Here is a 15,900-nt window from a genome sequence, read left to right as displayed (position 1 = left end):
GATTTGTATTATATCTATCTTGTATTTTGTCTTGCTTTAAGAAATGTGTATTCTTTTTTTTTATCATCCTCATTGTTTTTATTCCACGTACAGAAAATTTGAAATGATCTAATCAGTTCCATAATAATAATAATAATAATAATAATAATAATAATAATAATACCTTCCTTCACTGGGCTGTTTTCCCTATTGAAGCCCTTGGGCTTAGAGCGTTCTGCTTTTTCAACTATGGTTATAGCTTAGGTAATAATAATAATAATAATAATAATAATAATAATAATAATAATAATAATAATAATAATAATAATAATAATATAACACATTTTTTTCGAGAGCTAATTCCGTGAATATATCCATAAGGAGAGCGTTGTAAAAACGTTGTGGAAGCTGTGCAAGAAGTCCAAGTGGAGGTATAGCCAATTAACTTAGATTTCTGGTAATATTTTCTTTATCTTTTAGTCATATGATATTCCCTTGGCCTGTCTGTGGGTTCCAGGAATCCTCTGGAGCTTAGCAGCCTCGGCTTCTTTCTTCTCTTGGGAGCCCAAGAGTAATTCTGCTACAAAGGACATCAGGACTGCTAATATTCCTGTGAAGGAAAATCGATAATTTGATTTACTTCAACGAATATTTACGTCTATACTTTTAAGATTTTTTAATCAAATTTCAGAAAATATCCACCTCTATATCTGTAAGATTTATTAATCAAACTTCGGGAAACATTCACCTTTGTAAGATTTTTAATCTGACTTCAGTAAATATTCACCTCTATATTTGTAAGATTTTTTAATAAAATTTCAGCAAATATTCACCTCTATATTTGTAAAAAATTTTAATAAAATTTCAGCAAATATTCACCTCTATATTTGTAAGATTTTTAAATAAAATTTCAGCAAATATTCACCTCTATATTTGTAAGATTTTTTAATAAAATTTCAGCAAATATTCACCTCTATATTTGTAAGATTTTTAAATAAAATTTCAGCAAATATTCACCTCTATATTTGTAAGATTTTTTAATAAAATTTCAGCAAATATTCACCTCTATATTTGTAAGATTTTTAAATAAAATTTCAGCAAATATTCACCTCTATATTTGTAAGATTTTTAAATAAAATTTCAGCAAATATTCACCTCTATATTTGTAAGATTTTTAAATAAAATTTCAGCAAATATTCACCTCTATATTTGTAAGATTTTTAAATAAAATTTCAGCAAATATTCACCTCTATATTTGTAAGATTTTTTTAATAAAATTTCAGCAAATATTCACCTCTATATTTGTAAGATTTTTAAATAAAATTTCAGCAAATATTCACCTCTATATTTGTAAGATTTTTAAATAAAATTTCAGCAAATATTCACCTCTATATTTGTAAGATTTTTAAATAAAATTTCAGCAAATATTCACCTCTATATTTGTAAGATTTTTAAATAAAATTTCAGCAAATATTCACCTCTATATTTGTAAGATTTTTTAATAAAATTTCAGCAAATATTCACCTCTATATTTGTAAGATTTTTTATTAAAATTTCAGCAAATATTCACCTCTATATTTGTAAGATTTTTAAATAAAATTTCAGCAAATATTCACCTCTATATCTGTAAGATTTTTTAATAAAATGTCAGTAAATATTAACCTCCATATTTGTAAGATTTTTAATCAAATTTCAGAAAATATCCACCTTAATATCTGTAAGATTTATTAATCAAACTTCGGGAAACATTCACCTTCGTAAGATTATTTAATCAAATTTCAGCAAATATTCACTTCTATATTTGTAAGATTTTTTAAATCAACCTGCAGCAAATATATACGTCTATATTTGTAAGATTTTTAATCAAATTTCAGCAAATATTCACCTCTATATTTGTAAGATTTTTCAAATTAAACTTCAGGAAATATTCATCTCTATATTTGTAAGATTTTTAATAAACTTCAGCAAATATTCATCTCTATATTTGTAAGATTTTTAATCAAAATTCAGCAAATATTCACCTCTATATTTGTAAGATTTTTAATCAAAATTCAGCAAATATTCACCTCTATATTTGTAATGATTTTTTTTTCATCAAACTTCAGTAAATATTCATCTCTATATTTGTAAGATTTTTTAAAGTAAATTCAGCAAATATTCACCACTATATTTGTAAGATTTTTTAAAATCAAATTTCAGTAAATATTCCCTTCTATATTTGTAAGATTTTTTAATCAAAATTCAGCAAATATTCACCTCTATATTTGTAAGACTTTTTTTTATCAAACTTCAGTAAATATTTACCTCTATATCTGTAAGATTTTTAATAAACTTCAGCAAATATTCATCTCTATATTTGTAAGATTTTTCAAATTAAACTTCAGCAAATATTCACCACTATATTTGTAAGATTTTTTTTTAATCAAATTTCAGTAAATATTCCCTTCTATATTTCTCAGAGTTTTTAATTAAACTTCAGCAAATATTCATCTCTATATTTGTAAGATTTCTTTCTAAATAGCTTTTTATTTCATTATACAAAACTTAGTTATCAATTGTCTTCAGCTAAAAAAAATACGAAATTAATCATTCTTGGCGACATTTTCTCATGAAGTAAATAGTAGAACATAGAAAGAAGATAATTTCTCGTAGTTTAGAAAGTAGACAACAATTAGGTTTACTAAACCATCAATAAATATGAGAATTATCATATATTAAAATCTCTTTTAAAAAAAATCTTTGAAAATTATCATATATTAAAATCTCTTTTAAAACAATCTTTGAGAATTATCATATATTAAAATCTCTTTAAAAAAATCTTTGAGAATTATCATATATTAAAATCTCTTTAAAAAAAATCTTTAAGGATTATCATATATCAAAATCTCTTTAAAAAAATATTTGAGAATTATCATATATTAGAATCTCTTTAAAAAAATCTTTGAGAATTATCATATATTAAAATCTCTTTTAAAAAAATCTTTGAGAATTATCATATATTAAAATCTCTTTTAAAAAAATCTTTGAAAATTATCATATATTAAAATCTCTTTTAAAAAAATCTTTGAGAATTATCATATATTAAAATCTCTTTTAAAAAAATCTTTGAGAATTATCATATATTAAAATCTCTTTTAAAAAAATCTTTGAAAATTATCATATATTAAAATCTCTTTTAAAAAAATCTTTGAGAATTATCATATATTAAAATCTCTTTTAAAAAAATCTTTAAGGATTATCATATATTAGAATCTCTTTAAAAAAATCTTTGAGAATTATCATGTATTAAAATCTCTTTAAAAAAATCTTTGAAAATTATTATATATTAAAATCTCTTTTAAAAAAATCTTTGAGAATTATCATATATTAAAATCTCTTTTAAAAAATCTTTAAGGATTATCATATATTAGAATCTCTTTAAAAAAATCTTTGAGAATTATCATGTATTAAAATCTCTTTAAAAAAATCTTTGAAAATTATTATATATTAAAATCTCTTTTAAAAAAATCTTTGAAAATTATCATATATTAAAATCTCTTTTAAAAAAATCTTTGAGAATTATCATATATTAAAATCTCTTTTAAAAAATCTTTGAAAATTATCATATATTAAAATCTCTTTTAAAAAAATCTTTGAGAATTATCATATATTAAAATCTCTTTAAAAAAAATCTTTAAGGATTATCATATATCAAAATCTCTTTAAAAAAATATTTGAGAATTATCATATATTAGAATCTCTTTAAAAAAATCTTCTCTTTAAATTCCTTTTAAGATTTGTTTTGAAATTTATAGTTTAAGAATTTCTGTTCAACAGACGGAGAAAATTAATTAAATTTAGATTACGATCTATAGGAACAATAGATAATTTCTGTTCAACAGACGGAGAAAATTAATTAAATTCAGATTGTGATCTATAGGAACAATAGATAATTTCTGTTCAACAGACGGAGAAAATTAATTAAATTTAGATATCATAGGAACAATAGATAATTTCTGTTCAACAGACGGAGAAAATTAATTAAATTTAGATTATGATCTATAGGAACAAAAGATAATTTCTGTTCAACAGACGGAGAAAATTAATTAAATTTAGATTATGATCTATAGGAACAATAGATAATTTCTGTTCAACAGACGGAGAAAATTAATCAAATTTAGATATCATAGGAACAATAGATAATTTCTGTTCAACAGACGGAGAAAATTAATTAAATTTAGATTATGATCTATAGGAACAATCGATAATTTCTGTTCAACAGACGGAGAAAATTAATTAAATTTAGATTATGATCTATAGGAACAATAGATAATTTCTGTTCAACAGACGGAGAAAATTAATTAAATTTAGATTATGATCTATAGGAACAATAGATAATTTCTGTTCAACAGACGGAGAAAATTAATCAAATTTAGATATCATAGGAACAAAAGATAATTTCTGTTCAACAGACGGAGAAAATTAATTAAATTTAGATTATGATCTATAGGAACAATCGATAATTTCTGTTCAACAGACGGAGAAAATTAATTAAATTTAGATTATGATCTATAGGAACAATAGATAATTTCTGTTCAACAGACGGAGAAAATTAATCAAATTTAGATATCATAGGAACAAAAGATAATTTCTGTTCAACAGACGGAGAAAATTAATTAAATTCAGATTATGATCTATAGGAACAAAAGATAATTTCTGTTCAACAGACGGAGAAAATTAATTAAATTTAGATTATGATCTATAGGAACAATCGATAATTTCTGTTCAACAGACGGAGAAAATTAATTAAATTTAGATATCATAGGAACAATAGATAATTTCTGTTCAACAGACGGAGAAAATTAATTAAATTTAGATTATGATCTATAGGAACAAAAGATAATTTCTGTTCAACAGACGGAGAAAATTAATTAAATTTAGATTATGATCTATAGGAACAATAGATAATTTCTGTTCAACAGACAGAGAAAATTAATTAAATTTAGATTATGATCTATAGGAACAATAGATAATTTCTGTTCAACAGACGGAGAAAATTAATTAAATTTAGATATCATAGGAACAATAGATAATTTCTGTTCAACAGACGGAGAAAATTAATTAAATTTAGATATCATAGGAACAATAGATAAGCGTTGCCAACACTGGATCAATGTTACCACATCATATTACTGAAACTACAGGAATTAATCTGCTGACATATATGTGAAATAACGTATGAAAGTACATATTAAATGAGACACAAGATGCATATAATAAACATAATAACACCTATAGTCAATTTCTTTTAGCGATGCCGATTTGCACCGACTCGCAGCGGTGCCCTTTAAGCTCGGAAAAGTTTCCTGATCGCTGATTGGTTGGACGAGATAATTCTAACCAATCAGCGACCAGGAAACTTTTCCGAGCTAAAAGGGCACCGCTGCGAGTCGGTGCAAATCTGCCTCGATAAAAGAAATGGACTATAATACCATGAAGACCCATTTTACCTGCGCCAAACACGCTGAAGACGCCGTAGAAGTCGCCGAGGTCCAAAGGGCGCAAGCTGGTGTTGCTCTTGGAGCTGATCGGCTTCAGGCACTCGGTGGAATTCTGGACGCCCTTCAAGTAGGCGCGTTTCAAGATGCCTGCCTCTCGCAAGCGGACAATTCTATGATGATGATAATTATAATAATAATGATAATAATAATAATAATAATAATAATAATAATAATAATAATAATAATAATAATAATAATAATAATAATAATAATAGTAGTAGTAGTAGTAGTAATAATAATAATAATAATAATAATAATAATAATAATAATAATAAAAATTATAATAAAAATAATAACAATAATAATGATAATAATAATAATAATAATAATAATAATAATAATATAAATATGATTATGAATAATAATAATAATAATAATAATAATAATAATAATAATAATATGATTATGAATAATAATAATGATAATAATAATAATAATGATAGTAATAATAATAATAATAATAATAATAATAATAATAACTGCAATAATAATAATAATTATAATAATAATAATAATAATGATAATAATAATGATGTTTATTGGACCAAAACATATTTGCATACAAGATATTTACAAATAGACTCAGGCCAATCCAATTTTGGCGGGAAAAGGAATAGACTGAATGTCTTTTTCATTGATGTCAGTAAACATATAAACACAACAAAAACAATAAAAAAATGTTTATTGAATATTTGAAGAGTCAACTTCTCTTCATTTTTCATGAATATACATTACGGATGGTTTAAAGGCTTAAAGGCCAATCATGAATGGCAGAGGCAAGGAATAGGTACAATGGCCTGGATAGCAGGACAATGCCCTAGAGACTGACCATTTATACATATGATCAGCGCAGTTATTATTATTATTATTATTATTATTATTATTATTATTATTATTATTATTATTATCATAACAACAAGGAAAAATAGCCCAGGGAGGAAATGAACCAAGGGAATAATTTAACTACAATAGAAGTAATGAACAATTAAAATAAAATATCTTAAGAAGAGTAACAACACTAAACTAGATCTTTCATATATAAGGTATAAAAAAATAAGAGGAAGAGAACTAAGATAAAACAGTTAGGGTGAGTGTACCCCCATCAAGAAAATTCTACCCCGAGGCAGTGGAAGACCACTACCCAAGATAGAGAATAATGGTTTGATTTTGAAGTGTCCATCTCCTAGAAGAGTTGCTTACCATAGCTAAAGAGTCTCTTCTAACATTACCAAGAGAAAATTAGCCACTGAACAATTACAGTGCAGTAGTTAACCCATTGGGAGAAGAAGAATTGTTTGGTAATCTCAGTGTTGTCAGGTGTATGAGGACAGAGGAGAATGTGCAAAGAATAGGCCAAACTATTCGATGTATGTGTACGGAAAGGGAAAGTGAACCGTAACCAGAGAAAAGGCTCCAATGTAGTACTGTCTATCCAGTCAAAGGACCCCATAACTCTTTAGTGGTAGTATCTCAACGAGTGACTGGGGCCCTGGTCAACCTACTACTTACTACCTACTACCCAACACTAAAGTACCTCCAAGACTTGGGGACTTACATTGGGTCAAGCTTAGCCTTCCATGGCGACCCTTTAGGAAGAAGAATGCACAGAATGGAGGTTTTGAAGTAGCTCTCCGCCACTGCAAAACTCACGCAACGTCCAGTCTGAAAAAAAAAAGGATAAAAAACACTGAAAAATTAACATATTGAGGTTTTTCACGAGTATGCAGTATGCCCTGAAGAATACTGACAGATCCCTTCAAAAAACATTATCTAGATTTCGATACATATCCCAAGCGTAACTATTATTATTATTATTATTATTATTATTATTATTATTATTATTATTATTATCATTAATAGCTGAGCTACAACCCTAGTTGGAAAAGCAGGATGCTATAAGCCCTATGGATCCAACAGGGAAAAACAGCCCAGTGAGGAAGGGAAATAAGGTAATAAATAAACTATATGAAAAGTATTAAAAAGATTTGAGTAGAATTTGCTAAGAACAGTAACATCAAAATAAGTCTTTCATATATAAACTATAAAAAGAGAAATTAGAGATTCCTGACCTCCGTCAAAGGTTAATGGAGTCGCCTATGGCCTAATCTATCTGTGGTGGAAATTTCGCCAAAATCCTTCCATTTGTTTTGACGTTATTTTTAAAATGGCGAGAAATACATATCCGGATATAGAAACCGGATATAGAATCCGGATCCGGATCCGGATCCGGATCGTCTCCAAAATTGAATGAGGTCGTCCAAGGCCTAAGATCTATCTGTGGTGAAAATTTCGTCAAAATCCATCGAGTAGTTTTGACGTAATTCCGTCTACAGACAGACAGACAAAAACAATGACAAATACATGAATACACTAGAGGGGCGCTCAGTTGAACACAGACCTCCGCTACGGCAGGTTATTTCTCGACCATATGCTCGACCTTGACCTTGGCCTTGAACCTTAACATGTGCACTGAAATATGAACCAAGTTCGAAGTCTTTGTGACAACGATGTCATTTGGACATTTTGCTTGACCGTGACCTTGACCTTTGACCTTGACCTTCCAAAATTTGATTATTATCAGCTTTTTACATAACAGTTAATCCCTGCAAGTTTCATTACTCTACGATTAAAATTTTGGCCAGGAAGATCAAAATTCAAACCATTGTTTTCTAGTGTTGGGTAGTGCAATAGCTTCTGTACCATGGTCTTCCACTGTCTTGGGGTAGAGTTCTCTTGCTTGAGGGTAAATTCGGGCACACTGTTCTGTCTTATTTCTCTTCCTCTTGTTTTTGTTTTTTGAAGTTTTTATAGCTTATATATGAAAGATCTATTTTACTGTTGTTACTGTTCTTGAAATGTTTTATTTTAATTGTTAATTGATTCTCTTGTACATATATTCCTTTGGTTGCTTTCCTCACTAGGCTATTTTTCCCTGTTGGTTCCCCTTGACTTATAGCATCTTTCTTCTCCAACTAGGGTTGTAGCTTAGCTAATAATAATAATAATAATAATAATAATAATAATAATAATAATAATAATAATAATAAAGGAAAATTACCATAGAAAAAGTACTATGGAAAACCTGCGCCACAGCTGACTTGGGCGCAGTCAAGACAAATTTCCCTTTGTTCATTCCATCAATAGCAAAAGCTTCGTTCGTTGGAGCATCGACACAAATGAACTGCTTCCTGATACGTCCCAGGGTAGTGTTGCTCGGAGACTTCTGTTAATTCAAAAGAAAATATTATTAAAAACCTCAAAGCTGTTTTATTATTGTCATCCTTTCATTCAATATCTTCCAGAGGTTCGTACATTATTTTCAATACTCATTTGAAGCATAATCTAAAAACTCAAAGCAGTTTTGGTATTGTGTTCCTTTCATTCAATATTCTCCGGAGTGTCGTAATTATCTTCAATACTCATTTGAAAAATATAATCTATAAACTCAAAGCAGTTTTATTGTTATCCTTTCATTCAGTGTTCTCCAGAGGGTGTATATTATTTTCAATACACGTTTGAAATAAATAATCTATAAACTTAAAGTTATCTTAGTATCATCATTCTTCCATTCAATATCATCCATATTAAATCACTCCGTTTGATCCCATCACATATGACATAGGCCTAGGCCCAGTAAATCACTCCGTTTAACCCCATCACGCATGACATAGGCCTAGCCCCAGTAAATCCCTCCGTTTAACTCCATCACACCTGATATAGGCCTAGTCCCAGTAAATCCCTCCGTTTAACCCCATCACATATGACATAGGCCTAGCCCCAGTAAATCACTCAGTTTAACCCCATCACACATGACATAGGTAAATCACTCAGTTTAACCCCATCACACATGGCATAGGTAAATCACTCAGTTTAACCCCATCACACATGACATAGGCCTAGCCCCAGTAAATCGCTCTGTTTAACCCCATCACACATGACATAGGTAAATCACTCAGTTTAACCCCATCACACATGATATAGGCCTAGCCCCAGTTCTTTACACTCACCATTGCTGTCTCGTGCAACATGGCATCCGTTGGCGTCCAGACGGGAAGGCCAGATTGAACCACCTGCTCCAGACTGTTAAATGGAAGCTGGATCTTGGGCAGGATGAGCATCGCCTTCAGGTTAGAACGGTAAACAGTCCCTAGGATCAGAGTAATCAACAGCCACAGCCCGATGATGAGTCTCACCGCTTCACCCTTCGGAGACTTGGAGATTGCTGGCAAAGGGAGATCTGTTAGTGTCAGTTTTCAAGTCAGGTACTTTGCCATAATGATATAACTTTAGGTTTAGTTAGATGCTGTATTATTATTATTATTATTATTATTATTATTATCATCACTAGATAAGCTATAACCCTAGTTGGAAAAGCAGGATGCTATAAGTCCAAGGGCTCTAACCAGGTTAAGTTTTCGTTTTTAACTCAGGTACTTTGCGTTAATGATATAGCTTTAGATTTAGTAAATGCTGTATTATTATTATTATTATTATTATTATTATTATTATTATTATTAGGTAAGCTATAACCCTAGCTGGAAAAGCAGGGTGCGATAGGCCCAAGGGTTCCAATATGGAAAATAGCCCAGTGAGGAAAGGATATAAGGTAATAAATAACCTATATGAGATGTAATGGCCCATTGAAATGAAATAATTTAAGAACAGTAACAACATTAAAACAGATCTTTCATATATAAACTATGAAAAGAGACTTTCGTCAGCCTATTCAACATTAAAACATGCGCTGCAAGTTTGAACTTTTGAAGTTCCGTCGATTCAAAGGCAATTGGATTAATTTTTGGTATCAGTATGGTCTCTTGGTTGAGATAAGCTACGTGTCCTGAAAAAAAATCAAAGAGGATTTGTCCAAGAACATCATAGTAACAAATAGAAACAGATATGAATAAGATTTAAAGACTTACATTGCGAAAGAAGGCTCCCGACTGACCACATCACCGCGTCGTAAAAGGGAGAAGAGGATTTTCCACCGCCATAATCTTCACTGGCTTCGAGCAAGTCCTCCTCTCTGAAGCATAGAGGAAGATGATGGTGTTGGTCATTGGTAATTTTAAAAGAGAAGGAAATTTATTATTATTATTATTATTATTATTATTATTATTATTATTGTTATTATTATTATTATTGGCTTAAGGCTTAAATGAATATTTGAAACAAGAATGAAGAAAAGTAATCAAATGAGAGTTGATACCCTTCCTCGCGATGTGTCTTGTCACTGATGATTCTCACGACGAACAGAGTTATTATGACAGTGACCAAGGCCAGGAACACACCAACCCAAGCCTGCAAAGATTAGGACTAAATGTATTTCATGTATATTTGTACGTCAAATGTTCATGTGTGTCTGTTAAAAATTTCGAGCCTGGATGTTTTCTTTTTATTTTTCCTCTAAAGGTAACTCTAAAGCCTACCTGACACTTGCGCGCATTTTTGCCACGCACTGGCACGCATTGATGCGTGCCAGTGCGTGCCACTTTTTGGCACGCACTGGTGTTTTTCCCGCACTGTTCACGACCAGTTCACTCCAGTTCACGCATCGTTCACGCGACGTTCACGCGACGTTCACGCCATGGCACGAATTGGCAGGATAAAGTACTCTTTTATTTTTTTTCTGAAGGTAACACTAAGGATGATTTACTTTTATTTTTTCTTTGAAGGTAATCAAAGGATAAAATATTCTTTTGTTTTTTCCCTGAAGGCAATTATAAGGATAAAATACTCTATTTTTTTTCTCTGAAGGTAACTATAGGGATAAAGTACTCTTAATTTTTTCTCTGAAGGTAACTATTGGGTTAAAGTACTCTTTTACTTTTTTCTGTGAAGGTAGCTCTAAGACTATGGTACAGAGGTTATGGCACTACCTAAGACTAGAGAACAATGGTTTGATTTTGGAGTGTCCTTCTCTCATAAGAGCTGCTTATCTTTTGGATATGTTTGGCATAGAGTACTAACTCCTTCACGAATCTCTTCTGTAGCATCTAATTTTGATGAAATTTGTTTAGGCCTACTGATATCTTCTGTGCCAGATTTGCCCAAATGCATCCAGCATTTACAAATGCTTTGACTCTGAACTTATCTCTCGGATCTAAGTTCTCTAAAGCATTATATTTTATGTTTTTTTTCTGGAACTGCTTTTCTTGTAATAAACATTAGGCACATTTTCCTTTTGCCTCTTCTTCAAAATAATCGAAAAGATCCCTGGTACACCTTTTACAAACTCCCAAAGTGAATCATGCAATTTCCTTCATCCATCTAGACTAACGTTGGGGTATTGCAGTGATTGACTATTCTTGTGAAATTCTTCCAGCAAATAGCTCTACAAATATAATATTACAATGAAATCTTACTCCTCTATTTTACTTAAAATATCTATGGCGTGAGATCTCGTTTCGTCTTTCTCTGCAGTATCAATGATGCAATGCAAGAATCATCTTTGAAGAATGACAACAGTATTTTGCATCTATGTGAAGATGATGAAAAGAAATTGTACATTTCTTGAGCAATTAAATAAAATGTTTACTGCAAGAGTAAGTCTGGATAGCACTATTTCTCCTCTTTCAAATGGCACGAGTGTAAAATACGAGAAATGGAAGAAGTGTTAGTATTCTTTTCATTTAGAACCTCATAATAAGTATTTTATATTTTTAAATTAACCATATACTTATATTTTAACATAAAAGAAGAATACTTCACTGATAGAAATTCTGAAAACAATATTTTGCCGAAAAATTTAATGCTAGCTATCGAAATCGGTTGGCAGCCATGGCTCGAGTGTTTTGTTTACATTTGTGCGTCAATTTTGATCGGCTCTCAAACGTCTCGTGTGTTTTTAAGTCTATTGGCTATTTCAGGAATTGTTAATACCGGAGACGGTATTGAGCAAAAATAGTGAGTGTGCTGGTGATCTTCAACTCACCACATCGAGTGGCAGTAGTATAAATATTGGATTTTTTATCGTAAAACAGCGTATGCTGTAAGTGCTAAGAAACAACACATGATATGTAGGTATGTATATTCTTCAGGTTCAAATTCTGAGTCGCATATGGATGATAGTGAAATTACTGAGGCAAGTGATAACACATCAGCTAGTGTTGTGAACAAGAACACCGAAATTGACAGCTCTAGTATATAGATTGTCTTGTGACCATGTCACCAGCCACCACCAGTCACCCATTGATCTCCTACACATACACCAAACAGTTTGGCCTATTCTTTACACATTTTCCAGTCTTGGGAAGTGCCATGGCCTCTTGATTGAAGAGACAGTCAGACACTCTATTCTGTTTCCTCTCTGCATTTGGCCTATTTTCCCTGTTGGAGCCCTTGGGCTTATATTATTATGTTTTTTCCAACTAGAGTTGTAACTTAGCTAGCAATAATATGATCATAATAATAGTGATAGAGTTAAGGCTAATGAGACCCCAAACCGTGCCCAGAAAGTAAACGTAATATTGATGGCAAAGAAAAATACAAATTTATGGTTATGTAAATTATGATTACAAATTTAAAATGCAGGTCTTGAAGAAAATTGAGCCCCAGTATAAGTATGGCTATTTTAACGTAACTATTGATAAATAGAATATATTCTTGATGCATATCGGGCCCTTGGTGATCTTAATAAGCAAAATGCATATATTTGTGGCTGTATTAGTGAGGAGTCTTTTAAGAAAAGTATACAGAGGAGAAAAGCCAACGCTCAGTGAAAACAGTGTTCAGTGTGATGCATTGTGGTGTAGCCTGCAAAGTTTGTAGGAAAGTGTTTGCAGCAGTGCATGGTGTCAGTAGGGATAGAGAGGGTGAAGTTTATTGCCAAGAACAAGAAGATGAAGGCCTCTCCCACTGGCCCTCCGAAGAGCCAGTTGATCGGCTTCACTAAGTTCACTGTAAACTTCTACAAGCTCTTCACTTCGCGGCTGAACGTAAAGTGTGACCTCTTCTTTTGCATGCTATTTTATTATTATTATTATTATTATTATTATTATTATTATTATTATTATTATTATTATTATTATGAGTGCGACTCATAATAAACTCTATAATCTCTCACCTCTGCCTTGTAGGGCTTCACAAATCCAGCTATGTCCGACTCCAGCTCTGGTCGTTTGTAGGCGGCCGTCCACTCGTCCATGAACAGATATTCTGAGACGTCTGCAGCTAAAGCCCTGTCTGCATTGACTCCCATGCCCATTCCCATGAAGTCGATTTTCTGCGTTATAAGGAAATGAAAAAGGTTGACCTTAAGATTCAGGCACTAAGCCGGGTAAATTATGATAGGCCTATAGCATGATGCGACCATATTTGAAACGCCGTTTTCTTTTGTGTGAGGCCTAGATTTGTTTTTGTTATTATTATTTTGTTATTATTATTATTATTATTATTATTATTATTATTATTATTATTAACCAAGCTACAGCCCTAGTTGGAAAATCAGGATGCTATAAGCCCAAGAGCTTCAACAAGGAAAATAGCCCCGTTGGGAAGGGAAATAAATAAACTACAGGAGAAGTAATAAAGAATTAAAATAAAATATTTTGAGAACAGTAACACCATTGAAATAAGCATTTCATATGTAAACTATAAAAACATCACAAAAAAAAAAAAAAGAGGAAGAGAAATAAGATCGTATAATGTGCTCGGGAGTACTCTCAAGCAAGAGAACTCCACCCCAAGACAGTGGAAGACCATGATACAGAGGCTATGTCATTACCCAAGACTAGAGAACAATGGTTTGGTGTTGGAGTGTTCTTCTCCTAGAAGAGCTGCTGACCATAGCTAATGAGTCTCTTCTACCCTTACCAAGAGGAAAGTAGCTACTGAACGTTTACGTTGCAGTAATTAACCCCTTGAGCGAAGAATTGTTTGGTAATCTCAGTGTTGTCAGGTGTGTGAGGACAGAGGAGAATGTGTAAAGAATAGGGCAGAATATTCGGTGTATGTGTAGGCAAAGGAAAAATAACTTTATCAACTGGAACTTTGTGAAGTCATTACTATTTAATAATGGACACTGAATTCAGAAATAGTGAACAAGAGTATTTTAAACCAAGAGAGAGAGAGAGAGAGAGAGAGAGAGAGAGAGAGAGAGAGAGAGAGAGAGAGAGAGAATTTAGATAATCTTGAAGGGTCATTGAACTATAACAGCGCAGTTTAAACTTGAGAGATTAATTTAAATAATCTCGAAAGGTCAATGAACTATATTTATGTAGTTTAATTTTGAGAGAGAGAGAGAGAGAGAGAGAGAGAGAGAGAGAGAGAGAGAGAGAGAGAGAGAGAGAGAGAGAGAGAGAGAGAGAGAGAGTAGATGAATTTATAGGGAGAAATTTACCTTTTCCTGAAGCAATTGCATAGCTCCTGTCCACGTGCCGTTTGGCAGAAGAGCTCCAGCGGCCTTGTCCTTGGGCACAAGGAATTTATAACTGTAGGAAGAGATAAACACGAAAATGAGGAGGAAGATTTGATACATTTTTTGTTGTCTTGCCTGGAATATAGAAAAGAAAGGAATGAAGTAATTGAGCTACAACAACCATACGCCGAAGACTTAAAGAAGATAGTAGGATTATTTTTATTTAGTGAAACAAATATAGAAAAGAAAAAAGAAGTATTAAACCTGATGTGGAAGAAAAGACAAAATAGTACAAGAAGATAAACTTTGGAGGAGCCGTTGTAAAGACTGTGCCTCGCCCCGGAACCTGAACCTGAACGAAGGAATTTATTAGGACACCTAAATATGTAGGCCTATCCTCTAGTATCTATTGTGAAAATTCAAGAAAAGCAGGAAGGCAATTATTAGGACACCTAAATATGTAGGCCTATCCTCTAGTATCTATTGTGAAAATTCAAGAAAAGCAGGAAGGCAATTATTAGGACACCTAAATATGTAGGCCTATCCTCGAGAATCTATTGAGAAAATTCAAGAAAAGCAGGAAGGCAATTATTAGGACACCTAAATATGTAGGCCTATCCTCGAGAATCTATTGAGAAAATTCAAGAAAAGCAGGAAGGCAATTATTAGGACACCTAAATATGTAGGCCTATCCTCGAGAATCTATTGAGAAAATTCAAGAAATACAGGAAGGCAATTATTAGGACATCTAAATATTTAGGCCCAATCTCTAGTATCTATTGTGAAAATTCAACAAAACACGAAGGAAATTATTTGGACACCTAAGTATGTAGGCTTATCCTCGAGAATCTATTGTGAAAATTCAATAAAAAAAGGAAGGCAATTATTAGGACATCTAAATATTTAGGCCTATCCTCTAGTATCTATTGTGAAAATTCTAGAAAAACAGGAAGGCAATTATTAGGACACCTAATTATGTAGGCCTATCCTCGAGAATCTATTGTGAAAATTCAAGAAAAACAT

General features: G+C 31.4%; 2 protein-coding genes across 2 annotated transcripts in view; one reads left to right on the top strand and one right to left on the bottom strand.

Moving 5' to 3' along the window:
- The window catches only part of LOC137649882 (glutamate receptor 2-like), a 48,039-nt gene extending 47,623 nt beyond the window's left edge, over positions 1 to 416 (top strand). The window contains exon 10 of the mRNA XM_068382822.1: positions 361 to 416. Coding sequence (XP_068238923.1) covers positions 361 to 416 — 56 coding nt within the window. The remainder of the gene's footprint in view (positions 1 to 360) is intronic.
- Positions 329 to 15,900, bottom strand: part of LOC137649881 (probable glutamate receptor) — a 17,777-nt gene continuing 2,205 nt past the window's right edge. Inside the window, exons 3-11 of the mRNA XM_068382821.1 lie at positions 14,860 to 14,950; positions 13,585 to 13,743; positions 10,729 to 10,820; positions 10,442 to 10,545; positions 9,527 to 9,741; positions 8,578 to 8,742; positions 7,075 to 7,181; positions 5,469 to 5,629; positions 329 to 589 (exon numbers count right to left, since the gene is read on the bottom strand). Of these exons, the coding sequence (XP_068238922.1) occupies positions 456 to 589; positions 5,469 to 5,629; positions 7,075 to 7,181; positions 8,578 to 8,742; positions 9,527 to 9,741; positions 10,442 to 10,545; positions 10,729 to 10,820; positions 13,585 to 13,743; positions 14,860 to 14,950 (1,228 nt within the window). The 3' untranslated portion in view covers positions 329 to 455. The remainder of the gene's footprint in view (positions 590 to 5,468; positions 5,630 to 7,074; positions 7,182 to 8,577; positions 8,743 to 9,526; positions 9,742 to 10,441; positions 10,546 to 10,728; positions 10,821 to 13,584; positions 13,744 to 14,859; positions 14,951 to 15,900) is intronic.

Source organism: Palaemon carinicauda, chromosome 11 (genome assembly GCF_036898095.1).
Source record: "Palaemon carinicauda isolate YSFRI2023 chromosome 11, ASM3689809v2, whole genome shotgun sequence".
Classification (NCBI taxonomy): domain Eukaryota; kingdom Metazoa; phylum Arthropoda; class Malacostraca; order Decapoda; family Palaemonidae; genus Palaemon; species Palaemon carinicauda.
The sequence above is the reverse complement of the archived record's forward strand: the minus strand, read 5'-3'. Positions and strand labels throughout refer to the sequence as shown.